Source organism: Cercospora kikuchii, assembly GCF_019650295.1.
Source record: "Cercospora kikuchii DNA, contig_00001, whole genome shotgun sequence".
Taxonomy (NCBI): domain Eukaryota; kingdom Fungi; phylum Ascomycota; class Dothideomycetes; order Mycosphaerellales; family Mycosphaerellaceae; genus Cercospora; species Cercospora kikuchii.
In genome coordinates, this window is record NW_025408582.1 from 5,124,223 (window position 1) to 5,149,835 (window position 25,613).

A 25,613-nucleotide genomic window follows, 5' to 3' on the forward strand; every position below is an offset into this window, starting at 1 on the left:
GCGGTAGACTGCATGTCAACGCGTCTTTCACGCGTCTGATGATGCTATGGCAATGAAGATCACGGCAAACGGAGGAAGAAGCGGTGTCGGGTTGCGCGATGTGGTGAGTCTCGTGGCAGATTGCATGGCTTCCCCTTCTCCTTTCACGCGAGCACGTATTCGCCGCAGGTAGGTCTCCGCCTTGAATCTGCACCTTTCTTGATATTCAAGCAGTGTATCGCTCGGTCTGGCGACCTTTGGTAGAACCGGTCAAGCAGTTGCGGTGGCGGTGTCTCGATTGGTTCACCAACTTCCGCGAACATGAGTCAAGTTCAAGATACGGCGTAGATATAACAATCGCTGCAACTTCCTGCAAGCAAACGCAGTTGTCTGCAGCTCGCGCTTCATTTGACAAACGGAGCGCGACACAGAGCCCCTCTCCCCTCTCTCCTCTCCCTCCTTCCATCCACTTCCACTCCTTTGCCCTTTCCTCACCGACCATCAACACCTGCTTCACAGACGTCCCCCACAGAAGACATTCATTGCAACAATCTCAATCACATCGTACAGAACCGCCGCAATCATGGCCGACGCACCGCAAGTCCAGCACTCGCTGCTGCAGTCCAAGTTCCCCGTCTTCCTTCCGGACATGCCTCAACTCAAGCTGTCAAAGGATGATTTCGCCGCCTACGTTCAGACGTTGAGCGCGAAGCATCCTGACGCACCCGAAAAGCTGCCTGCTGAAGGCGATAAGGACGACTCGAAGCAGCCCACCGACAAAGAAGCAGCACCACAGTCGGCTTTCATGGACGCTCTGCTCTCGGACAAGAAGGCCGTGCCATCATTCGATGAGCGCGACGACAAGATGCTCACTGAGAATGCCGACGTCGCCTACAGTCGCTCGGGCAGCGCACTCGTCGATCTCTTCTACGAACTAGAGGAGGTCATCTCCGCAATTGCGTTGCGGACGCGACTGGAGAAGGCATGGGCGGAGGACAAGGATGCCACACTCAAGATCATCTGGAATGCGCGCTCCATCCATCTCGGCAAGAGCAACCGCAATGCTTTCTACCGCGCTTTGGGCTGGCTGTACGAAAACCACCCAGCCACTCTGCTGTCCAACTTGCAGTGGCTTGTGCGACCAGTCATCCAGAAGAAAGTACCCAAGAAGGACGATCCTGCGCAGAAGGAGACGCCCGGAAAAGACGAGAAGTCTACCCAAGAGGATGACGCTGTCAAAGTCGATGAGAAAGACGCCGATAGTGACTTTGAAATGGTAGATGGCGAGACGGCATCTACAAGCACGGCAGACCCCAAGAAGCGCAAGCTCTCTGAACTCGAGTCTGCCGATGCTGAGTTCGACGTCAAGTATGGTGTCGCTCATGGTTACTGGAAAGACCTTCTGAATGTGCTGGCCCTCGCCGCAAACGACCAGCTGAAGGCCGATGGCAACCCTAGCAGCATTCTCAACACTGAGATGCCGAACGCGAAGAAGTACAAGCGCAACTGGACTGAAGGCCGCAAGAAGGATATCAACAAGACACGCCACGATACTGTCTTGGCCAAGCTCGGATCAGACCAGAGATACAAGGCGTTGCATCTCTGCGTGGCACGTCTTTTCGCCGAGCAGCTTGAGCTCGATCTTGCGCGTCTTGAATCCAACGACAAGAAAGAGATCAAGAAGGTCACTCTTGCGGGAAAGTGGGCACCTTCGAACAAAGGCATGCACGATCAGCACACGACCATAGTCACCAGCATCGCAGAGCTGCTTTACCCTCTCGAGAGCGTCTGCCCAGATGCGGATCCTGCAGACCGTGAGCTGTACATCAAGCACGCGCGCAATGCTTACCAGGTCAAGACTTTGTCAAAACTGCGCAAGCAGCTCGAGATCGTTGAGCGCAACTTGACAGCCGAGACCTTCGATCAAATCAAGTATGACCGCGTGCCTTCTCTCGCCATGAAGCAATATACCCCACTCTTCGCCCGCAAAGACATGGACCACTTCGATGCTTACATCGAAAAAGTCGCCCAAGGCCAAGCCCAGATCTCCGGCGCCGTTCTCCTCCCTTCCGCGCTTGTCAAAGAAGTCTCGCGCGCTGGTTACTCCGGTGGCCGCCGTTCGAGGCCCTCACCAGCTGACGCTCTCGTCGCTGAGAAGATTCGCGAAATCACGGCCAAGTCCGTTGGAGCTCAATGGAATACTCTTGTCCAACGCATCAAGGACTCCGGAACCCTCACTTCTTCCATTGCAGTCTGCGACGTCTCAGGCAGCATGTCCTCCCCAGTCTTCCGCGACGGAACCTGCCCCATGGACAGCGCAATCGGCCTCTCGCTTCTCATCGCCGAAGTTACAGAACCTCCCTTCGACGGTGCCATGATCACTTTCGATGCTCATCCGCAGGTCTTCCACGTCGGTGGAGCAGACGACGAGAGAAGCTTCATGGAAAAGGTCGATTACATTCAATCTATGCCCTGGGGAATGAACACAGACTTCGTCGCTGTTTTTGAGGAACTGATCCTGCCGAGGGCTGTTGATCAAAAGGTCAAGCCTGAGGATATGGTGAAGCAGGTCTTTGTCTTCTCGGACATGCAGTTTGATTCTGCGATGCGCGGATATGAGCAGGAGGACCGTTGGACGACCTCGTATGAGCGAATTCAAAAGAAGTTCAAGAAGTATGGGTACGAGATGCCGAAGCTCATCTTCTGGAACTTGGCAGGTGGACGTGCGGGATATGATGACGGTGCTGGAGAGGTTGGAGGTGGTGATCCTACGGCTCCAAAGCCAGTCACTGCTGCTGAAGAGGGCACGGCGTTAGTCTCTGGTTACAGCCAGGGACAGTTGAAGATGTTTTTGGACAATGGGCAGTTCGATGGTGGAGAGGATGAGGAGATGGTCGAGGTCGGGGAAGATGGAGAAGTGAAGGAGAAGAAGGGAGATGATCCGATTGCGATGATGAAGAAGGCGATCGGACACGAGGCTTACCGGATGTTGAAGGTCGTGGACTGATTGTTGGAACTTGAGCATGGGACATGGATGCGCTGGACCAACAGAGGACAGCTTACGATGCTTACGACTTGTGATGACCAGTACGCATGAAGGTTACATGTGACAAGGAAGGCATTAGCGATGGCGTTTGGAAGACGGAGCGTAGATGTCGCACGATGAATCGAATCCAAAACAATTCACCGTGGACGTCCAGCTGTGTAAACAGTGCATTTTCTTTCCGCCACTCCATTAGCAATGCTTTCAGGTCGTGTGCAGAAGCCCGCTCTTTCGGAAGAGGAAATCATCTGTCTTGGGCCAACGAGAACCATTGAATCCCATTCTCGAGCCACCAGGTTTGACGAGGGAAAAAATTGGCATTGACGCTTTCCTCGAGCCATAAGATAAATGACAAAAAGTTTAATTAAATACGGAATGACACATATTCAATACATATCAATTCTGAATCAAATTGGGCGTGTCGTCTCCGCCCCTTGTTTGGAGGCTCTAGGGCTCGCGATAGGGCTCGCGCAGCGTTTCCTTGCTGTAGGAAACTGGACTTCACTCTCACTCTCACGGCCCGCCCCTTTGGCCATGCAAAGTGCAATTCCTGCTTTTGCCTAGCTAGCCCTAGGGCAAGGCCTAGAAGGCGCCTTTCCGATTTCAACCGAAAAGGTGCACTTGCCTATTGGAAGGGAAGCTGACGTTCACGATGGACTTCTCCCTTTGACGGACCACTGATAGACGAGCCCAGGAGATGCAATCGAAATTCCATCATGCTCCTGATATTATGAAAATCGGAGAAGTTTTGTCGTTCCTCTGCTTGCTTGCTGCTCCCTTTCGAATTCTTTTCCCCCATGGCTGAGAGATATGAATCTGCCAAAGTCGTGTTCTTCCAATTGACTTCTTACGAGAGCATCGTATTAATTTTGTTTCTTTTCCATGATGCCAGCTTGCTCGTGTTATGTTGTCTTACAACCAGAACCTGTTTTGCACCAAATCGAACCAAAGAAGCGGACTCCGAAATGTGAGCAATGCTGCCTTTTCTACGCCAAACTGTACGCTGTGAAATGAATATATAGAGCTTGCAATACCTACCTCAGAGAAGAGAATGTCAAAGCTGCTCGCCACCAAATTTATCAAGATCTGTTGACACCATCATTGATCAAAGATGCTTCTTGCAATATAATTCCTTCTCTGGGCTTTGGCTTCGCAGCCTGTAGCGGCCAAGCACTGCCTCTCGGACTGCTCGTTGTGCTACTATTCCGATGGCCATGTATGTGGTGTCGGTGGGTGTTCAAGCGGATGCTATTGCTCGCCCCGCGCGGGCGCAGTGGTCAACGCACATCCTTGTTTGAGTTGTGTCGGGGGAAGATGGGCGGAGGTTGGGAAGTGTCCGTGGTAAGTGCTCCTGATGAGATTACTGCTATTGCGGATATAGCGAAGCACGATATAGCTATGGAGGCTGACGGTTTCTAGATTCGGTCAGGCTGTCAATTCTGAGATGAATCAAGAAAGGTGCACAGTTGTCTGAACCGTCACAATCTCTGGGTGCATGGGTGCTGCACACAAGAGGAGCATTCACTTTGCGTGGCTTGATTGAGGATATACACTGCGAGTGTGAATACCACCGGTATGATTAGGAGTGTCGAATGTGGTTCAGGGACTAAAGAATGATCTCCTTTGTACGTAACACCGTGATGAGTATCGCTTCTCTAGATAATCATTGAATTCTCACAGGTAATGCTCCTGATACGTCTAACAGCTCGCGTCAACTTGTAGAAACCCAGCATCGCTCATGAAGTATATCGTGCCGGAAAGTGTTTGAGTTCCACCTCTTTCGTAGATGTCTTGGATTCATTGAATAGCGTGGAACCATTGTTGGAGAATATTGTGGCTCTTGACATGTGTTGATTGCCCGCTGACCCAGCTCGCGGTCCACATACCGGCCTGCGAAACATCTTCGGGGCCATTCTTTTTGGTCTGCGCAGCCACGGCATACCTACTGAGTTGTCAAAGATCTTTGCTCAGTCTTTTGTTTGTCCTATCGATCACGTACATGATATCGTTGAGATCCTGGGCTGCAAATTCCACAGGGCAGGTGCGGCCCCGAAGACTGATCATGGTAACGCAGGCCCAGTCGCACCAATCTGACCATCCACACGTCTCGGATTCGTCGTAGGGAGTCCAATGATAGCCATTCCAGCCATCGCCTGGCGGTGCGCAATAATCTTCGTAACGTTTGAAAAATCGTTGTTTCGGACGTCTTGCTGTGTGGAATTGCAACAGAAGTTTGCAAAGCCAGAGCGGCTGCAAGGAAGATGTAGGATATCACACGCATTATAACTGGTATCTGTGTCGAACGGAGGGTGAAGGTGTCTTGATGTTGGATTGTACTGCATATGCTGGATGAACAATAGCAAGGTTAAACTCAAGCAATATATACACACAGATGAGATTCTCATTCGGTACGGCAGCTGACTATGCCACCGACAATGAGCACCTACCTGTAATGAATTTGCACTGCATCGCGAAACTCAGCCATCATAGGCACAACAGGAACACAGAACATATCCTGAAACACTTGTGGCGACGCGATGCTGCATCCACTCCATAGCAAACTCTGGAATCCGGACTCGCAAAGCCGTGCTTCTCAGCCTCACGATACATCTGACCGGACTACAGATACGCGCTGTCAGTATGTGATACCGCAAGCTGTGTTCCAATTCAGCTGCATCAGTGAAGCGACAAATTGACGAGATGTGTAGTCGAGCTACTGCAGAACATGGAACTGACGCCACGAATACCGGTGTAGTTGAAACACCGTATGGTTCATCTCGGGTGACAAAGCTTTTGTGGCACGAGGAGCTCAATATGATGTTATCATCTGACTGAGCTTGCGGTCAAGTGTCGTCCCATCTGGTGGAACTCTCATGACCTCTGTGGCTTCAGACCCCATACATATACTTCCAATTTGAGTTTTTTGTGCACTCACGTGCTTGGATGACATGCCTACAGTGGAGGTGCTTACTGCAGATGAAATGCCAGGGAAGTTCTCGATCAGCAAGGATAAGAAGGGCTGGCAAGAATCATCAATGATAGTTGTGCTGCTAGCCAGCAAAGAGGTTGCGAGCAAGACAGCGAGGCGGGAGGAAATCATGTTGCCGGGTTGTGGTTTTCTTTCGTTGCTGCTATCTTTGGTGGTAGTCGGTTCACGGAGTGATCGAGAGGGGAATCTACAGTGGGCAGAAAGATGACTTGCGAATGATCTGGCGAACACCCACAACAAGATTACTAGGTGCGGTGCCATATTTTCTCGCCTGCCACTATTCACCTCAATCTCCTATTCCAAACCATCCGAAATGCTCAAATCTCCAATCGAGCAGGCACTTTCTGCTCAGTGAGATGATTTGAGTCTTCGGACGTCCGACCGACCTACGTTGAAACCTGTAATTCCAACGTAGCTACCCAGTGTGGATGTCACATGCGGCACAATTACTGTTCAGCCCTGTTCTTCGTCTGACCATAGACGTGGTTCCCAGTCCTCGCTGTCTAGGTCGAGCTGGAGCAGATGAGCACGGATTCGCTCCCGACCGGTATCCTCGTAGTTATATGGCTTGCTGCTAAGTTCTTGCGGACTGGTAGGATGGTCACTAGAGTCAACATTGACGAGCTCCTCGAATTTGACATCGTCGAGCGCCAGAAGCTGTCCTATGCAAAGCAGAATGAGTTGCCAGCCGAACTCACCACGACATCTCACTCTATTCAGCCTCAGATTCCTTAGCGAGCCTCTCATGACCTCGAGTAGTGACGTGAGATCATCTCTAACCTCGATTGTAATATCTTCCAGGATTATGGTATGTAGAGGCAGCCTCCACATGTCCTCCCGCGCCCATTGTAATTCTTTCCTGCTGTGTCCACGAAAGATGAGCTTTGGAATAGTGTCACACAAAGCGAGGGCCTTTTGGAGCTCATTACAGGAGGTCTTTGCGTTGTCAAAAGTATGTTGTTTAAATGGAGGAACCGCAAGTTCCAGGCATGGCAACGAGGACAGGAATCGTACCAATCCATCTATTCGGATACGAGGTTTGAACGGAAGCTGATCTTGGCTCAGAGTGTCCGAGTTTGGTGGGTAGTGCTCAGGTCCCCAGAAAGCGCAGCCAAGGGTGTCGATGTCGTAATCATTTTCGATGAGGGCCAGAAGGACTGCGTTCAAGGCAATGTTATGGTGAGTGGAGCGCGGCCCAGCCATTACATTGATTCGCTTGCATGTGCTTGTCGTTGCCAGATTCTTCAGTATAGTCCGAAGCTGTCCCTGCATGTCTGCGAAAAGTGTTGCAGAAAGGCGTGGAATGAGAAAGTCGAGTCGGCGACTTTCAATTTCGAGGAGTTGGATGCGACTACCGAAGCGGGAGGCACTAATTTCAAGCAAGGCTTCTAGCGAAGAGGGTACATATCGGTGGCGTCGAGACCGAAAGAAGCGATCGGCGAATCTATCGATGGTGTCGTGGGCGAGAGTCGAGCAGAGTGTACGTAGCGTGATCAGGTCGCTGTCCTCTAGGTATCCGGCAATTTGAAGTCGTAGCTCGGTAGGCAGCTTGACGAAAGCACAATTGTCGAGTGTCATCGCGTATTCCATTGCGCCAATGTCAGCGGTGATGCTTGACGCTAGGCTGGATGTCTTGCTATTTGTGAGTAAGAAAGGCAGAGAAGAAGCAAGGATATAGTAGCGACGATGGAACAAAGTGGCAGTGGCGTTCGGGAGGATCCACATGTACCTTCCTAAGGACGTCGTGCTGTGGCGCAAGTGAAAGGCTATGAGTCTAACTTAGATTTTCACTGCAATACGGATCTCTGGTAGAAGCTTGTCCCGGTGCAGTGCTATGGCTACTCACCTGACTCTTATCGATTATCGACCACGGAATCTTGTCTTCATCAACGCCTGATACACTATCTGCTCGATCCAGGCTCATTAGAATCCAGCGCAGACGGTGCTTTTGCATTATCCAGAGTGTTATCTTTGGTAATGTGCACGTGGGCTTTGGCGTCTGTAGATATGCTCGTTGTTGATTCGACGTAACTTCCTGCCACTACGAAAATGTCAGATATTGCGATTGTGCTCAAGGAGGCAGGAGTTGTACTTGAGGCGCGATGATACTGGTCTGGCCAAGCGATCTTTGCGCCGACCTCCAATGCCACACGTTGCACAAAGTTCGGGTCTCGCAAGAATTCTCTCGCGACTGAACAGAAGTCTGCTTTTTCATTTTCGATGATCTTTGTGCGAGGTCAGCAACACGGCCAAGACAGTTCATTGTCGAGTTTGGGGTGTGTAGACCTACATCAGCAACAGTCGCCCCATCTCGAATCCAACCTACAGCGCCAATGCAGAGACCTGGAATTTTCAAATCTTTCACTGCTTTGGCGAACTTGACTTGGTATTGTGGTCCCATTTCGACCTTTTGCCTTCGATCGGTACCGCCGCTTGAGACGTCCAGCATATCAATGCCTTCGGCTGCGAGAATAGGTGCGAAGCGGAGAGTATCGCTCAGCTCCCAGCCTTCGCCAGGAGGTAGCCAGTCCACCTAACCCACTCGGTCAGCCTGCAGCCACTGTTCAGAAGCCATTCTTACCGCTGAAATTTTCCAGAAGAGAAGCGTCTCCGGAGGCACATTGCGCCTGATGCTCCTGATAACTTCTACAGCGAAACTAATCCGGTTCTCAAAACTGCCTCCCCATTGATCAGTGCGCTTATTGCTCGCTGGACTGGCAAAGGAATGAATCAAGTAGCCATGGGCGCCATGTATAGCAACGATCCGGCATCCAGCCTCGACTGCTCGCTTCGCAGCTTGCCCAAAAGCTTCAATAACTTGCCAGATTTCTTCTTCAGTCATTTCTTTTGGTGTCGCATAATTATCATTCCAAGATTCTGCAGTCGGCGCCAGAACACCATCTGGGAAACCTCCATACTTTTCTGGAACTGTGCGTAGACCAAGCCATGGAGGGCAGATACTTGCTTTTCGACCTGCGTGTTGAAGTTGAATCGCTGCATGTTTAGATTGTGAGTGGATGAAGTCTATGACCCGCTTCACTGGCGCAATGTGTTCGTCAGACCACAAGCCGGCATCTTGGACAGAATTTAGGCCCTGAGCTGGTCAGCTGCTGGTCCTCTGGCAGAGCCACTCAGCGGCATACCGATGGCAGCACGGCTGTTGCTTCCAAGGTTACTAAAGCTGCGCCGCGTAAGGCGAATTGGCCGGCATGAACTACGTGGAAGTCGGTCATCATGCCGTCGCCTGCGCAGCTGTACATGCACATGGGCGAGACGAAGATGCGGTTGCAGAAAGTTATGCCGCGGATTGTCAGTGGGCGGAAGATGGGACTGATAGTGGTTTCTGAGATTCCACGTTCTGGATCTAGGAGTGCGGCACCGACTGGTGTTGATTGTTTTGGCGTGAAGTATGGGATGTTTTCTTCTTGTAAGCTGCGAATCTCGGTGTATTCATGGTCGATCTTGTCTGCCATGGCCAATTCTGATGAAACAGTCGGGGCACGATGAGAAGTTTATTGTTCGCGGTGCGCTTAGCTGATGCGACTGGGAGAGATGGTGGAGTGAGAAGAGTATACGGCACGGCGTTCAAGCAAAGCTCAAGCAGAGCGGAGGACCTGAATCCGGTGAGAGCCGTTCAAATCCAATCAAAACACGGCGAGGAACTCGACGATTGGTCGTGAGCATTTGACGTCTAATCCATTAAGTGGTCACTGAACATGTTAACCACATTTGAGAGCAGTGGCAACGGCCTCAGGCATCTTCGTCGCTGCCACCTCACCTCGCCTCGCTGTCCGTCGCCGCCACCGCTGCTTGATTGTTGCTACCTCTCACAAGATGCAACTGTGCATGTGCTACTGCGCCCACCGCCACGCAAGATCCATCAAATGTTGGCGTGCTCTTGAGCCGCGTCTGGAAGTTGTTAGTCGCTGGACTGTCGAGGTTGACAAGATGTCAGGCTGCACCGTGGCTCCCGAACAATTTGCTCGGGAGCTGAGCCCTCTCGCGATGTTGTGCTCAAGAGCAGTCTTCCCCGCACTGGAACTTCGATCATGGTCCTTTGACCACTGCCATCAGACTATTCGACATGGACGAGCGCAGACAAGATTCCGTGCCACAGCGCGACGAAGAAGATGCCGACCGGGCGCCCGCAATCGTCCGCAGCGCCGAAGTGTCCGTGTGCGTGCGCAGCGCGGAACACGACAGTCAAGCCGGCGTGATGACGCGACGTGCCGTGGAGCGTAGCAGGGAAAGTCATGATCGCGTGCTTGCATGGAGACTTGGACATTTGGATCTTGGGTTCCGGCGTTCGGCAGCAGACTCCGCAATGATACGCAGACGCTGCCACGAGCTACCGAACGAAGACACCAACACCGACGATAGCGACGGGGCAAGTTCGACAGCTGCATGTAGGGACGTTTCGTCCTCGGAGCCGGACGATGCACAGCACGATCATGAGCCAGACGGCTCTCGCAGCACAAGCAAACGACAAAGAACCGACATCAACACCAGCAGTGGCAGCAATGGCAACGCGAGCACTCACAATCACAGCCGCAATCATAGGAATAATGATGACCGAAAAAGCGCAGAAGAAAGTGATGAAGGGTCCGACGACAATGGCCACGTCCGTCGGACCACTACGGCCACCACGGTGCAAGACAAATTGGAGCCTCAGATGCCCTGTTTTGTCCCTGGCTGTAAAGGTCGCGATGCGACATTGTCCCATATGTTGTAGGTACACGTGTCTCTCGCGGCATCAAAGCCATTGTTGACTAACGAGTGAAGTCGCGGCGCGGAAACACACCACAACTTTTTCTTCTGTAAAAGATGCTGTTCCAAAGTGGCAACTAAAAAGGAAGCCAGAGACCATGGGAGCTCGTGCCATAGGCACTGTATATCATTGTCGTGTCCCAACGCCATGCGTGGCCAACCCGATATATGGCAACGATTGCGAGGTATCATGCTCAGGGAGCATCTGGAGAATGGCGAGACCGAAGACCACGCTCTCGCGGCTATGAAGCACGTCGTGCCTTCTCTGCCACCAGCACTGATACGCAAGGCACTTGACGCAATGATTCGTCCACATGTTTGGGAGGATGGTTGTCCAGATACCTTTAGGACCGTACCCGATCTCGACGTGTGGCAATATCTTTTCAAGCTGCACAACCCAGATACACGGGTCCCATTTCAAGGTACAAAGAAGACATCACGCTTTATGCTTCGACTAATAGGTGCCTCAGTGTTCGCAAGCGGGATTGAAGTTCCGCATGGTGCCGGACGATTGCGACCGACGCGACGTAAAGGCAAGGCTAGGGCGGCTTCTGCCTCCACTTCAATTCTGTCTCCTGGGGACCGCCACGATAAGCAAGCAGACGAGCGTAATGACCGGTGTTTGGAAGCCCGTTTGCAGCAGCAGCTGAATGACAGCGAGCTCAGATCTCAGCGGTTGCACAACATCCTACGCTACTGCGTCAAGCTCCACGCGGAAGCTTCCAGCGGCCAACTCGATCTTGTTCTGCGTGGTCTTCTGCACACCGATGCGCCGGAACTACTTGATCAGTATGAGCACACGGGTCCTGTTGCGCTTGGTGAAAAGCCCGTGATCATCGACGAGAGTTCTATGCCTCGCATTGAGCCTGAGAAGCAAGCCGAGGTCTCTGTGCAGGCCAAGCTCGCAACCACCATTATAACTTCAACTTTGGACGATATGCGTCTGCAGCAACCTGCGGTGGACAGAAATATGGCATATTTAGTGCAGCGAGATCCGGCCCTCCTCCGAAGCTTGGAGGCAAATATCATACACGAGAAGGTTGCGAGCGTCGTTACATGGATTCAGCACTTACAGAACTCTAGCGATTTGCTTCGAGGTATGCTTTGCGGTCTGCCGCTCGCCGAGAGTACTGTAGTCTCCTCTGGGTGGCATTTCACGCCTTCATCAAGTGAACTCAGGCCGGATTTGAGCGGTGGCTGGCAAGATATGGCCTGGGATGACTCTCTCTGGACCGCAGGCATAGACTTTGAATCCTGAGTATTCCATTCGAATCACCCGGATTCATGTCCAATTCAGGTTCTGAATCAAATATTCAGATTCAACTCAACGTATTCAGGAATTGACCACGTGCTGCCCGTCTACAACAAGGTGTTCGAATCAGACGACGAAAACGAGGAATCCGATAGTATACAAGCCAAGCACAGCCCACTGTAAGCAGCGGAGCCTACGAAAGACGGACAGGGCGTACCGACTATTTTCCTGCCACCTCAAAGCCACGAACTCGAGCAGCGTCAGAAAGCGACCTGGGCCTACCTCTTCCCTTGCAAACACTGTTACGTGCTCAATCTTTTTCATACTCAATTCAAGCCAAGAATTCAATCTTCCCCAACTCATAGTCAATCCAAACCTGAAAATGAATCGATTGTCAATCATTTATTTATGACTCAAACTCTACGATCGCAGGTGACCTCTCGAATGGGCAGAGCGGCAACACAGTTGTGCAGAGTGGCAGCTCGCGGGAATTGAGCTTCATAGATTATCAATGAGATTTCTTGTTTAGGCTTGTCATCGATTGCCTGAGGATGAAGAACGCAGCCAGAGATTCATCTGTCCATTGTTCAGGCTACACAATACCAAGACCAGACGTGTTTGACGAACGTTTTGCCAGGGCAAGTTTCTCAAACTGCGCGACTGGACTGGCAAAATGTTAGGTGTCGAAAGCCAGACTAGGACTGGCAAATTGCTACAGTTGCGTCGATGACATTGAATGGCATTAAGAAAGGCGAGCAACGCCTTCAAGAATTAAAGCGCTGTAAAGGGTGCGAAAGCACAATGGCGAAGCAAGCTGCAGTTGAAGCATCAGCCTTCGATAGTTTGGGAAAAGCCTGCCTCTATCACATTGGCTACGTGGCACTGAACGGTACACACTGGACAGGCATTGAACCTCTCCCTACCAATGTGATCGAGAAGATGGACTCCATTCGACAATGGCATCTCAGCAAACGATCAAGAGGCGAGAGGATTGCACACCTTCTGCTCTGCAAGAAATACTGTCTTGCTATGGGCACCATCGGAGTAAGTCGAGCCGCCTTATGCAGTTCTTCCTTTGTTAACAGCGATCGCACTCCCAGCCGGCCAGTCTGGACCCGAAAGACATAGAGGCACAAGAATGCTTCCACGAAACGCAATTCGAAAGCATTACCAGATTAGATATACTCACTCGAGGATACAACAGACCAACTTCGTTACTGGCCGATTCCAGCGACATTTTCGATCGACTGCCAGATTTTGCTATCAGAGCAGACTCTTCGAAGAGTGAAACGCGTAACGTGCTTGTGGTGGACCATGTTATTGACAAGTCACGCCTTTTCCAGCTTCTCATGATACTCGGAATTTTGTCTCTTATTGTGGGAGCATGGGTTGCTGTGGCTAAGCATGATACTCAGCTCGGAGCATTTGTGGCAGCTGCAGCGTTTGGAATTGTTGCGTGTGTACAAGCGGGTGTAATGAGTGCAGAATCTCGTTGAGATATATTCTCAAGTACGCAATGAAAGCCGACGTTCATCGTGTCCGTATACTCTGTAATGTAGAGATGTGATCATTTCCGTGACTCTCAGGCCACGTAAACGCAAGAGGTCCCTGATCAAGCCTGTCTTGGGATGATGCATGTTAAACTCCGACGCCCAATGAGATCGTCATCAACCAACGGCCAGAGGGGAGCGCGCGCACACAATGTCTACCAGCTGCTTGAACGTCTGGAACCCGATAATTTCCATGACAGTGACTCTAGCATCCAGCTCCTTTAAGATCCAGCTGTGCAGCTCCACAGTGACGAGCGAGTCCAGCCCAAGATCCGCAATGGCGCTTTCGGGGGCAATGCTCTCCGGATCCCTCAAAGTGATGGCCGCAATCCTTTTTTTCAAATTCGCCTCTATCACGGAGCTTCTCTCCGCTGGCTCCAGGACAGCTGAGAGCTGAGATGCGACGGATCGCCTCGTGGTATCACAGCTGGTTACAGCGCTTCCATGGCTCTCCTCTCGAGACAATGCGTCCATGCTGTGCTTCACAATGGAAAATGCCGGTCCCGCTTCCTCAATGATGGACCTTAGAGCAGGGACTTGAGGAATCCCGACGACCATATTGTTACTCCTTCGATGACCCCAGCTGTCACTCTTCTTACCGTTGTCCTGGAGAGCGGCGTCCATAACCTTGCACACTGCCTCCTCGGACAGCGGCGCGGCATAGACCTTGTCCGAAAATGCCGTCATGCCTGCCTCAATGGCTTCAGCAACGTATCCTACGTCCGATATCGATGGAAGATTGATCGAAATGGCTTTCTGGCTATTGTGTTGGCTCCACCGCGCGCAGAAGTGGTCCATGAACCCGTTCGCAGCAGAATATGGAGCCTGGCCGATGTTTCCCACGACAGCCGCGACCGATGAGAGACAGAGAAAGAAGTCCAAATCACGAGATTTGAGGGTGTGGTACAAGCTGAGAATTCCCTGCACTTTGGGTCGAAGCACAGCATTGAAATCTTCTGCTGTCATGGACGAGAACATGGCATCCTGGAGTGAGGTGAGCGATCAGCGTAGATTTGAATGTAACTTGGGAACTGGACGGACTTACCTTGAGGACCATCGCGCCATGGATGACGCCTCGCACCTCCGGCCTCCCTCTCCTCTCGATGCGCTCGAGTAGAGCGGCGACTTGGGTTGGGGATCCAACATCACACTTCTCCATCAAAACAGTTGCACCTCTGGTTCGAGCATAATCTATCAAATCTTGAGCGCTTGCAGACTGGGCATCCCCACTTCGTGATGCCAGGACGACATGCTTGGCACCCTTGTCGACAAGCCATTTTGAGAGTGAGCTTGCCAGACCACTTGTGCCGCCGGTGAGAAGGTAACTCCCATCTATTCGTATCTCAGACATCCTTGCAGCGTTCATAACGCGCAAGGGCACCCGTGCGTCGCGATCGTTGTTTATGACAATCTTGCCAATGTGTTTTCCAGATTGCATGAGTCGCATAGCGCTCTCAAGGTGCTCCACTGAGAACTTCTCTGCAAGGTGGACAGGTTTCCACGTGCCTTGCGCAAACCTCTGCATCACCGTGTCTAACAGCTGTTTGGTCTTGTCTGGTCGTTGCAGCATCAACACATCGAGTTGCACAGCCGAGTAGGTGACTCCTTTGTCAAACGGCGCCATTTCCAGCGCGCTGTTAGCCAACGCATCTCGCTTACCAATGTCAATGAATCTTCCAAGCGGTGCAAGACATTTTCAGCTAGCTTGAAGAAGGTCTCCGGACAGAGAATTTAACACGACATCCACTCCACCGTTAGTTGAGGACTGAAGTCCCTCTACGAAATCCGTGGAACGGCTGGAGAATATCCTGCTTGAATCGATTTTGTAGTGATCGATTAAGAATTTCTTCTTTTCCGGTGATCCAACAGTGCAGTAGATTCCTGCCCCACGCTGCTGAGCGATCTGAATAGCAGCCTGGCCTACGCCACCTGCAGCCGCATGGATCAAGATTCTCTCGTTCGGCTGCAGGTTCGCACCGCAGACCAATGATTCGTATGCCGTGCAGAAAATTATCGGTATTGATGCTGCTTCGCTGAAGTCAAGACCCGTCCCATCAGGGATCTTGGCGATGGTGTTTGTGATACAACGCGCATGCGTCGCGAATAATCCATCGCCCAAGTGGACTACAAGGTCACCTTTTTGGTATCGATGTCTTGCTTTACAGCCTGCAGCAACGACAACGCCACTGCACTCTTTGCCAGGAGAGGTCCAGGGTACTCTGCCGAGAGCTATAAGCACATCTCGAAAATTGAGGCCAGTGGCCTTGATCTCGATGATGACCTCTTCATCTCCAATTGGATCTTCTAGAAGCGTTCGCGGAGCTGCTGAAAAGTGCAAGGAGTCAAGCAATCCGATACGGTCCATCGTCAGCTGTAGCGGCCTGCTGTCTTGCCAGAACTTCCCCAACTGCGGCGATGAAGATTCGTCAGAAGCATTCAATGCGCTCCTCGCAGACTCGCATGGCAGCAATCGAGGATAAAACAAGCGGTCCTTGTCCCATATAAGATCAACGTCCGTCTCTTGTCTACCCGGCTTGTCGATGAAGGTGTGTCGAAAGACGTTACCCACGACGGCCATGGCATTCAGCTCCTCAGTATCGATAATATTCAGCACCACCAGTTTGAGCTGCCGGTACTCCAGACGCACTGTCCTCGCAAAGCCAAAAGGCAGACCTGCGACAGCAGGATCCACTACTGCCTCCGCGGAAGACCGGATCACCCATAACATACCATCCGCTTTGGCACACATGTATTTTATCGCTTCAAGCTGTTCAGGTTCTGGATTCAACAAGCTGCATTTTGATGCGTCTTCGATCACGATTGATAGCCGCGTATCTGTGTCGATGGTCTGCGCCAGAGAAGAGTAGATGGTCGGATCGAAGTTTGATTCCAGACGAACAAGCGCTTGTTCGCAAAGAAGCGCAGCATCTGTGTCTTCGGAAACAATTGAAGTCTTGCCCGAGGGAGAATCCGGAATTCCGTGTCTTGCATGGCTCCAGATCAAACAATGCGTGCCACCGGCTTCCAGATCTTCCACGTGTGCTTCACATCCCGCGAGCCCGGCCTCCAGCAACTCATCATGCCACTCTTGACTTGAAAGTATCGGCCCTTCAGGTCTTGCCCACCATCCAGGCAGCATAGCGAATGGCATAAAGAACGGCGAAAAGCGAGATAGCTCCACGAGAGCCAGCGTACCTCCTGGTCTCAGCAGTTTCCGGATATTCCGCAGCGATGCTTGCACCGAAGGAGTTGCATGAATGACATCTGCCGCAATGACAAGGTCAAACTGGCCTCCATCGATTCCTTGTGCAGATGGCTCAGAGCAAATGTCTAATGTTTGGTATCTCATCTTTGACGACCATTTTTTGAACCTTGCTTGTGCCGGACCAATGAATGCGGGAGAAATATCGGTGTACCAGTACTCTGCAAATCGACTCGAAACTCGTGGAAGAGCATCTGTTAGTTCATCGAGAATGCGTTTGGTGAAACCTCCAGTTCCGGCTCCGACTTCTAGAATCCTCATGTCGGGTTTGTGGAGAGCTAATTGAGAGATAGCCTTTGCAAGGAATACTGCATTGTGTGAGAAGATTTTGCTTTCTTCGTAGATGGTGTCGAGGCCAGCTTGCTTAAGGAGTGAGAGAGCGTCAACTTCTCCGGCCAGGATCGCGGGAACTTCTTGACCTACGCTGCTGACGAAGCGCATGTCTGATGAGCAATACTTCATTGCGGAGATATCAAGTTTTTCGTCATGTTTTCCCAAGAGGTCCTCCTCTCCGAGGATCGTGCTCATCCAGTTCTTCATCTTCGCGATATGAGGTTCCTTTGGGTAGGTACAAGACTGTTGGACAGCCTGCTTCATGTAACGCAGCGCCACCTTCTCGACAGACACTAATTCCTCTAGGACATCAGTTCCCGTCTTTGGCAGTTCGTCCCGCATATTCTTCAAAATATCATCTGACCAGAAATCTGGATGCTCCAGCCACTGATACTCCATCGGATTGACGCTTTCCGCATCGCTGAGCTCCTCTTTTGCCTGTTGCATCTTCTTCATTCGCAAGTTTCGAATCCTGATAACGGAAGTGGGCCCCGCAAAGCAGCTGATATCGCCAATTGTCGACTCACCCATATCCTCCAAACGAGGGTTATGGAAGTATACTTGTAATGGTTGTGATGTCAACGCAGCCGTAGTTGAGACATACAGCTCCTCCACGAAGGTAGGCACATGTGCAACCAGTCTCGCCAACCTACCTGGGTTGCTGTTCAGATTGCACAAGCCAACATGGAGAGCTGCGTCAAGGACTGTCGGATGTACGATCAACTGGCTTTCGGGCTCCATCGGTGTCGTGGTCGTGACCGTCCCTCTTGCAGCATCGATGCCTGTCCAGAAGCTTGACATCAACCGAAAAGCTGGCCCGTACTCCATGCCCTGCTGCTTTGCTTGTCGATACATAGCATTGACGTCGATCATTCTGTTGGTTTTCGTTTCGATTAAATGGCGCAGATTGTCGGAATGAGTCCGAGACCGTTCTGCAGCATAGTCCACAGCATTCGGCGCTTTCTTCTCCACGACAGAAAGGATTCCCGAGCAATGTTCCACAAAGCCCGCAGCCTTGTTCCAAGAAGAAATCGTAAAGTCAAAGTCTCCGGTCTGGCTCGTCACTCTGGTTCCAAATCTTCGCGGGCGCAAGACAGTGAAGAGCTCATTATCCTGCTCATCAGACAAAATCAGAGCTTTCCCAATGACCATTTCTCTGATGCGGTAGCCTTCCACTGCTTGCTTTCTATCGCGATTCTCCAGAGCGACAGCCTCGAGAGCGACACAGACATACCCTGCCATGGGGAAAATTACAGCTCCATGTATACAATGATCCCTCAACCAAGGAATCTCTTGAAGTGTGAACACGTTGCGATATTCTTTTGAGTCTCCGACACTGCTTGTGATTCGATGGCCGAGTAAGACATTCCATGGAGAGCCTCCAAATGCATGAGAGTCTGCAAGCCTACCGCTGTGCCAGAAGCGCTGGCTGTGAGAGAAAGGGTAAGGCGGCAGATCCGTCAGTAATCGTTTCTCGAACACAGGGGGCACCGACTTCCAGAAGCCTTCATCTAACCGGACGCCACTATTGATCAGTGACGCAGCGAGTTCCAGAAGCCCGTCCGTGCTGGTGTTGTTTCTTCGCATGGAAGCGTGATACCAGAAGGTGAAACCTTGGGGAAGTATCTCCTTCCCCGTCTCTCGTAGCGGCCCTGAAAGTGTCGCATGTGGTCCGATCTCGATGACAGACACGCCTTTGCCATGATTTTCGCTGACAACATCCTGCATCATGAACTGGCTCGCTTTGGCGAATTGCACAGGGCAAATCAAGTTGGTCGTCCAGTACCAAGGCGACCGTACAGCGCTGCCAACTTCCTTGTTACCGGTGACCGAGGAGTAGAACGCGATAGATGCGTCTTCCACAGAGTCGCACCCTTTGAGCCACGGCTCAACGTCCTTCAAATGTTGCCGCGCGCAAGGTACCACCTGCAAAGAGTGATATGCGACATTCACCTTGAGTATTCGATTGAAAATTGACTTTCCATCTAGTCTCTCTGCTAGCTCGACTATTGCCGCATGATCGCCGGAGACCGTCAAGCTTCTAGGACTGTTGAAGCATGCTATCGAAGCGACCCCCGCTGTCAGACTGTCGATCAGAGGACTGACTTCCAACGGGGACGCTCCAACAGCCAGCATTGCACCCTTGGACTGTGATGTCGGGCCTGTGTGCAATGTCGCAGCCGCTTTCCCTCGATAGAAAGCAAGTGCCAGTGCTGCCCTACTGTTGACCAAACCGGCGGCATACGCTGCAGCAATCTCGCCGCTCGAGTGGCCGCAAACGGCAGTAGGCTTGATGTTCCAGCTGCGAAGCACTTCAAGTATCGCGATCTGAAGTGCAGTCACAGCGGGTTGGCTGATTTCAGGCGAATTGATGTTGCTTTCGTCGGCTAGCAGGGAAATTTCATCGATCAGCGACCATGACGCTCCCAGAACCTCCTGAATGAATCTATCCGACTCTTGCATGGATGCCGAGTACGCTGGCCATCGCATCAAAGTCATGCCCATGCGTGCCCACTGTGATCCTTGACCTGTGAATACGAATGCAATTGGCAGTGTCTTGGATGCTGGATTGAAGGTCGGCGGAGCTTCAAGCAGCTTGATCAGTCGTGCTTTCGTCGAAGTACAAGTAGCCCATTGGCATGAGAACTTCGTTCGCCTTTGACAAAGAGTGTAGCTCAAGCGTCGCAGGAAGCCAGTATGATCGCCGTAGTCTTCTCTCTCAAGGAGATACTGCCTGAGCTCTGACATGCACGACTTCAGGCATTCTGCATCCTTAGCAGAGAGGACGAACAGGGCTGGCGCATGCTCTACGTCAGCATCAACTGCAGTCAACGGTAAATCTGCAGCTTGCTCCAAGATCACATGTGCATTAGAGCCGCCAAAGCCGAAGTTGTTGATCGATGTTCTGCGAAGCGCGTCTCTCGGCCAAGGCACACACTGGGTTGGAACTTCCAGAGCATAGCCATTTTGCTCTACACCCGGATTGAGCTTCTCGAAATTTGCATTGGGTAGAATGACAGATCTCTCGAGCATGAGAACACATTTGATGACTGATAGGATGCCGCTGGCTCCTTCAGAGTGGCCTGTGCTGGTGATTTAGCTCAGAACAAGAGGCAAGCAGACTCTGAATCATACCAAAGTTCGACTTGATGCTCCCGAGGAAGAGAGGGCGGCTGCGAGCGTAGCCCTCGCCGCGAAAGACGGAAAGGACTGCGTTGGCTTCGATAGGGTCACCACGTTCAGTGCCAGTGCCTAAAAGGGTAGTTAGTTAAGCATCTGCGCGAGACAGCATAGATCGTGTGATGCGTACCATGGCCTTCAACATAGTCTGTGTCTGCCGCATCTAAGCCAATCGACTCATACAAATCACGTATGAGTGACTCCTGTGCTTTGCCATTAGGACACGTAATTCCAGGAGATCTACCGCCGTGATTGACCCCAGTAGCCGTAACAATGGCTCGAATGCGGTCGCCTGAACTTTTTGCTTGTGCTTCAGTTCGCAACACAATGCAACTGACGGCTTCTCCTCGTCCGTAACCTCGTGCTCGGTGATCAAATGAGTAGCTTTTTCCATCCCTGCTCAGCGTACCAAGGTTTCCCATATTGCTCAACATAGTTGGCGACAGCTGCAAGAAGGAACCACCGACGATTGCGTAGGAGCACTCTCCGCGTTGGAGACTTTGTACAGCCAGATGAAGCGCTGTCAGGCTGGACGAACACGCTGTGTCGACTGTAATTGAGGGGCCATGTACATTCAGAAAGTACGAAAGTCGATTGGCGAACATGGTCATCGCATTGCCTGTTGCTGCGTACCGGGAAGAAGTGTTCGGATCTTGATTCATTCTGTCTTCGTAGTCGCTTTTGGACGCGCCAGCAAAGACGCCAACATCTGAACGGCCGGCCAGCTGATCGAGGTCCAGACCAGCATTCTCAAGCGCTCGATACGTACACTCAAGGAGGAGCCGCTGTTGCGGATCCATGGCTCTGGATTCTGCTTCGTTGAGATTGAAGAAGCGAGCATCAAAGGCAGAGACATCTTGATTGAGAAAGCTGCCTGCTGTGATATTAAAGTGTCCCCTCTTGGAGTGGTCCTCGTGGTAGAAGTTCTTGCTCTCGAATCTCGAAGCTAAGATCTCCGAGGCTGAAGATTGACCACGGGCACAGTAATTCCATAGACCATCGGCATCGTTGATATCCTCTGGTAGAGTGCAGGACATGCCAATAATGGCAACTCGTTCGTTGTTTGCACGATCCATAATTGCAGAATCGATGTCGATTGGTAGCAAGTTCTGGTGCAGCGATGGGCTCAAGACTCTTCAGAAGGCGGACCACAGCAAATGTCTGTCATAGTTACAAAAGCGAATCAATGACATTGAGGCTTGCCTTTTTTTCGCCACAGGTACGACAACTCCAGCATAGCACACATACCCGGTTCGGGTGCACATGGCGGAACGGAACTGCGAAGCAAGGACATGCTCGCTTCCTGATATCGACATTCTCCAATCAAGCCGACTGTGGTGTGCACACAATATGTCGTGCATACATCCCGCAGGACGCCACGGACCCTTCAACCGGCTACATAAAGTGCTCCGTACCGAGATTTCTTTAGAACACAATTAGCAGTTCTGAGCAGCATTCATAATGAAGACATTTTTGACGACACAATACACCGCCGTTCAAGTACCCCGCCGAATGGATGCAGCTATGGTCCGCAAATTCGCACTAATCAATGTCGAAGCTATTTGTGCAATTCAGGAACGCATACTCCTGTATGCTCCCCAGTTTTTGAAAAGCACAAAGGACTGGCCTTCTGAGGTCACCAATGGAAAATCAACCTTCTGGATTTTGGTGGCGCCGAATGTAATCAGCGGCAGCAATAGCCTAGAAGAAGGTCAATGGGTTGGGATTTGCGCTATGCACGGACCGCTTTCAGCCAAACAGTACAACTTCTTCGGAGATGCCGGTTTGGCGCCAATGGATGGACGACTTGAGACACGATGGATCGCCGGTCGACTCTACATCAAACCACATCATCGTAGCACCGAGGCTACAAAGTGCCTAAATCGTGCGTTGGAGGCATTTGTGAATGCGCGGACGCAAGAGTTGCTGGGACTGAGTAACACGGTTCACGGAAGCGCAGTCGCTCGCGTCCAAGCAACAGCGTATTATGGAACAGCAGCACATCAAAATCATCAGGCAAATGGCTTGCAAGTGGTGAGGGAAGTCACCAGAGCAGAGGATCTCGCATACGATGGGTTGCTTGAAGAGACCCCCGAGGGTCTCCTTCATGATGCAGATTTCCGGGATCCGTCGGGCACACTGTTCGAGATCGTCCACCATGTGTCTTGATCAGGTCAGCTCCAAGGGCCAGAGCTTGCTTCACCAACCAATGTACGCAGAGTCGACATGTAATTCCGAATCTCGATGCTGGGATGTGAGGTTCCAGGGTTGACAAAATCGTTCGATTCATTGCATGGAATTGCTTGAGTTCCACTGCATCGGCATCTTGGTATTCAAGCTCTGTCGCACAATGTAGGCCGAGATCCAGAGCTTGTTGCTGTAAAATGTTGATCTTGTATATATGTTTTGAAGTTTGGCCATCAAGTTCGATGCAACACATGGTTCCCGTACGAACGATATCATAGTGTTGCACTTCACAGGCTGTGCACATCGATCGAATTGTGCTCAACATCGCACATAGCCGCAACTCAGGTATCGGGAGACCAAATATCTCTGAAGACTACGATTGCCACGAGCAGCTCTGAGCGCCATACGCCCTGCGAGATGACCCGCCCTAGGCTGACGAAAGCGTCGAGACCTGGTCCAAAACCGGAACGAAACCGCATTTGGATGATCATGCTGGCGATTTGTGCTGGTGGAGCTCTGGTATCGATGGACTCGGTGATCATCGGTGTCGCTCTTCCTTTCGTCTCGGACAGCTTTGCGATAACAGCGACGGAATATGCATGGGTCGGTTCGTCATATTTGCTGGGATGTGCGTGCCTAATGCCTGTGTGGGAGCCTGTGTCAGAGGTCTTGGGAAGAAAGAGTGTAATTCTTGCTGGTCTTGGCCTCTTTCTCGCTGGCAGTCTAATCTCGGCGTGCGCCCGCAACTCCATGACCCTCATCATGGGGCGTGCGATACAAGGCATCGGTGAAGGCGCATTCACGGTGGTGACCAACGTCAGCATGGCAGATCTGTTCAACATTCGCGAGCGAGGCCTCTACATTGCCATGTACTCGGGCGCCAGCTGCATGGGGGCTGCCTTTGGGCCGCTTCTCGGTGGGGTGCTCACGCAGTATGCCAACTGGCGCTGGTGTTTCTGGATCAACCTTCCCGTGTGTGCGGTTGCACTCGTATTGCTCATGGTGGGTTATCAAGGAGCTGGAAATGGCTCGGACTGGTCAAAGCTGCGCACAGTGGACTGGCTCGGGATGCTGCTGATCACCGGTGGTACACTCCTCTTGCTGCTCGGGCTCCAGTCCGGTGGCTCCACCACATGGCAATCGGCAAAGACGTTGACGCTCTTGCTCGGCGGTATTGCAGCTCTGGCGATGTTTGCTGTTGAGCAGACCCGGGTCCGCCATTCCATCGTCCCACTCGCACTGTTTCGTGCGCGTTCCAGCGCGGCGTGCCTCGGCGTGTGTGCCTCGCACGGCATCACGTACATTGGTTGCATATTCTACCTTCCCGTGTATCTGTCGCTGGTGCTCGGCCTGGATGCCTTTGCCGTGGGATGCTGGACACTGGTTATCGCGGTGCCAACAACTGTTGCTGGCGTCTGCGCCGCTCTCGTCATCCGGCGGACGCAGCGCGTGCGTACTGTGATCATCGTGGCTGCGGCAGCACTCACGCTCGGCACAGGCTTGTTCATTGGCCTGCCGGTCAAGATCGTCGTGTGGCGGCTTGTGGTATCGCAACTGGGTGTTGCCGTCGGCATTTCGCCTCTGTTCCAGGCGCCGTTAATGGGGTTGCAGACGTCCATATCGCGCGCAGATATCCCGCGCGCCTATGGCTTCTACGTCTTCCTCCGCACCTTGAGCTCGGCCATAAGTCTAGCGTTCGGGCAAGTCGTCTTACAGAGCGCTCTGGAGGCGCGGACTCGGGCGCTGGTGGCACAAGGCGTCCCCGCTGAGACGGCACACAGCTTGAGCCATGACGTGACAACAATTCTGAGCTTCTCCGGGTCTGCGGAGCAGGCTCACGCCCTCCGAACTTCGATGGCCCGCAGCCTGGATCGCGTGTGGATGATGTATACTGCATTCGCCATTTTGGGTGTGGTCGGCAGCGTATGCATTTCAAACGATCCACTTGTGGAGGATGAAGACCCGCAGTGTGATGCACGCTCACCTGAGACTGAGCTGCGGGAGTTATGATATGCCGTCAGGAAAGTGATGCGGGTGGGAGGTGTGGTGTGTCGAGGCGAAACCGGTGGCGCGAAGTACATGTACGAACGTCTCCGTCTATGTGATTGCCAAGAATCCCAAGGTGGCTGCCTGAGGCTCGGTATTCTCCTGTACAAATATGTACACTCATGGATGGCTGCATAGAGGAACTCATTGGTGTTCCGGTGCAGTATTGACTCGTATCATGTCTACTATTGAATTCAACGAGCAATCTTTCTGGCGTCCGTCTGCCTTCTACTTCCCCTGCCTTATGCACACATGAGCTAATCCCCATCGACAGTCTCGTTCGTCGCAATAGCGTGCGTGCCAGCGTGTTGGATGTGAGTACATCTGAGAGTATGATAGCATAACTCAATGCTGAGACGATCGATCACTCAGTTTCGTCTCGAGACTAGGTGAGCTCGGACGGTGTCATTGCTCCAGCCTTAAACATTGTGCTGAGCAGCAGAAGAGCGTCAGAACAAGACCTTGACCAAGCTTGCTAATGACAATGCTACATGCGCCTATATCGCTTGGGCATTGACCCGTCTTCTGATGGCTATCGTTCGCGACCCAAGGTAGGTTCCCTTCTCAAGTCGCTAGATGTTGCACTTCCATGTGCAGCGTAATGCTGACGACTAGTCCAGTCTTGAATACGCCCTCCGTCGTCAACCATCTTCGATCCTCATGGAACACGACCTTTTCAAATTGGTAGCCATGTGCTGTTGGATTGGCGGAAATATAGTCCACTTCTCTGCTATGTGGGCCTTGGGCTGGAAGGGCATCTACCATGGCGATCATTTCTTCGGGCCTCTCGAATACGTGGAGTCGTTCCCCTATGGCTTCATTGCATCGCCGATGTACAATGGCAAGGCCATCTCCTATTTGGGCAGTGCCATTTGGACAGCAAAACCTGCGGGACTTGTTCTGGCGATCTGGACATTTGTGGTGTTCAACCTTACTGGTACGATCGAGGATAAGGTGACGAACGAGATGTATAAGGATAGGAGTCGTGCCTCTGTGAAGGAAGATTGAATGGTGACTCTTCAAAT

General features: G+C 51.9%; 9 protein-coding genes across 9 annotated transcripts; 5 read left to right on the top strand and 4 right to left on the bottom strand.

Annotated features, from left to right (window-relative positions):
• Window positions 1–562: 562 nt before the first annotated feature.
• Window positions 563–2,986, top strand: CKM354_000200400 (uncharacterized protein; the record flags this gene model as incomplete). Its single annotated transcript, XM_044797144.1, has 1 exon — window positions 563–2,986. One exon carries the CDS (start codon window positions 563–565, stop codon window positions 2,984–2,986), a length of 2,424 nt encoding a protein of 807 aa, XP_044653079.1.
• Window positions 2,987–6,464: 3,478 nt separating this feature from the next.
• Window positions 6,465–7,601, bottom strand: CKM354_000200500 (uncharacterized protein; the record flags this gene model as incomplete). The annotated part of the gene is made up of 1 exon (XM_044797145.1): window positions 6,465–7,601. One exon carries the CDS (start codon window positions 7,599–7,601, stop codon window positions 6,465–6,467), a length of 1,137 nt encoding a protein of 378 aa, XP_044653080.1.
• A 311-nt stretch (window positions 7,602–7,912) lies between these two features.
• On the bottom strand, window positions 7,913–9,484 carry CKM354_000200600 (uncharacterized protein; the record flags this gene model as incomplete). The annotated part of the gene is made up of 5 exons (XM_044797146.1): window positions 7,913–8,052; window positions 8,104–8,236; window positions 8,302–8,544; window positions 8,593–9,105; window positions 9,155–9,484. 5 exons carry the CDS (start codon window positions 9,482–9,484, stop codon window positions 7,913–7,915), a joined length of 1,359 nt encoding a protein of 452 aa, XP_044653081.1.
• A 1,442-nt stretch (window positions 9,485–10,926) lies between these two features.
• CKM354_000200700 (uncharacterized protein) lies at window positions 10,927–12,036 on the top strand (the record flags this gene model as incomplete). The annotated part of the gene is made up of 1 exon (XM_044797147.1): window positions 10,927–12,036. The coding sequence occupies one exon, from the start codon at window positions 10,927–10,929 to the stop codon at window positions 12,034–12,036; it is 1,110 nt and encodes a 369-aa protein (XP_044653082.1).
• Window positions 12,037–13,697: 1,661 nt separating this feature from the next.
• On the bottom strand, window positions 13,698–15,204 carry CKM354_000200800 (uncharacterized protein; the record flags this gene model as incomplete). Its single annotated transcript, XM_044797148.1, has 2 exons — window positions 13,698–14,564; window positions 14,626–15,204. The coding sequence occupies 2 exons, from the start codon at window positions 15,202–15,204 to the stop codon at window positions 13,698–13,700; spliced, it is 1,446 nt and encodes a 481-aa protein (XP_044653083.1).
• A 72-nt stretch (window positions 15,205–15,276) lies between these two features.
• On the bottom strand, window positions 15,277–21,431 carry CKM354_000200900 (uncharacterized protein; the record flags this gene model as incomplete). Its single annotated transcript, XM_044797149.1, has 3 exons — window positions 15,277–20,258; window positions 20,311–20,427; window positions 20,486–21,431. The coding sequence occupies 3 exons, from the start codon at window positions 21,429–21,431 to the stop codon at window positions 15,277–15,279; spliced, it is 6,045 nt and encodes a 2,014-aa protein (XP_044653084.1).
• Window positions 21,432–21,816: 385 nt separating this feature from the next.
• CKM354_000201000 (uncharacterized protein) lies at window positions 21,817–22,524 on the top strand (the record flags this gene model as incomplete). The annotated part of the gene is made up of 1 exon (XM_044797150.1): window positions 21,817–22,524. The coding sequence occupies one exon, from the start codon at window positions 21,817–21,819 to the stop codon at window positions 22,522–22,524; it is 708 nt and encodes a 235-aa protein (XP_044653085.1).
• Window positions 22,525–22,959: 435 nt separating this feature from the next.
• On the top strand, window positions 22,960–24,552 carry CKM354_000201100 (uncharacterized protein; the record flags this gene model as incomplete). Its single annotated transcript, XM_044797151.1, has 1 exon — window positions 22,960–24,552. One exon carries the CDS (start codon window positions 22,960–22,962, stop codon window positions 24,550–24,552), a length of 1,593 nt encoding a protein of 530 aa, XP_044653086.1.
• Window positions 24,553–25,248: 696 nt separating this feature from the next.
• CKM354_000201200 (uncharacterized protein) lies at window positions 25,249–25,596 on the top strand (the record flags this gene model as incomplete). The annotated part of the gene is made up of 1 exon (XM_044797152.1): window positions 25,249–25,596. The coding sequence occupies one exon, from the start codon at window positions 25,249–25,251 to the stop codon at window positions 25,594–25,596; it is 348 nt and encodes a 115-aa protein (XP_044653087.1).
• Window positions 25,597–25,613: the final 17 nt, after the last annotated feature.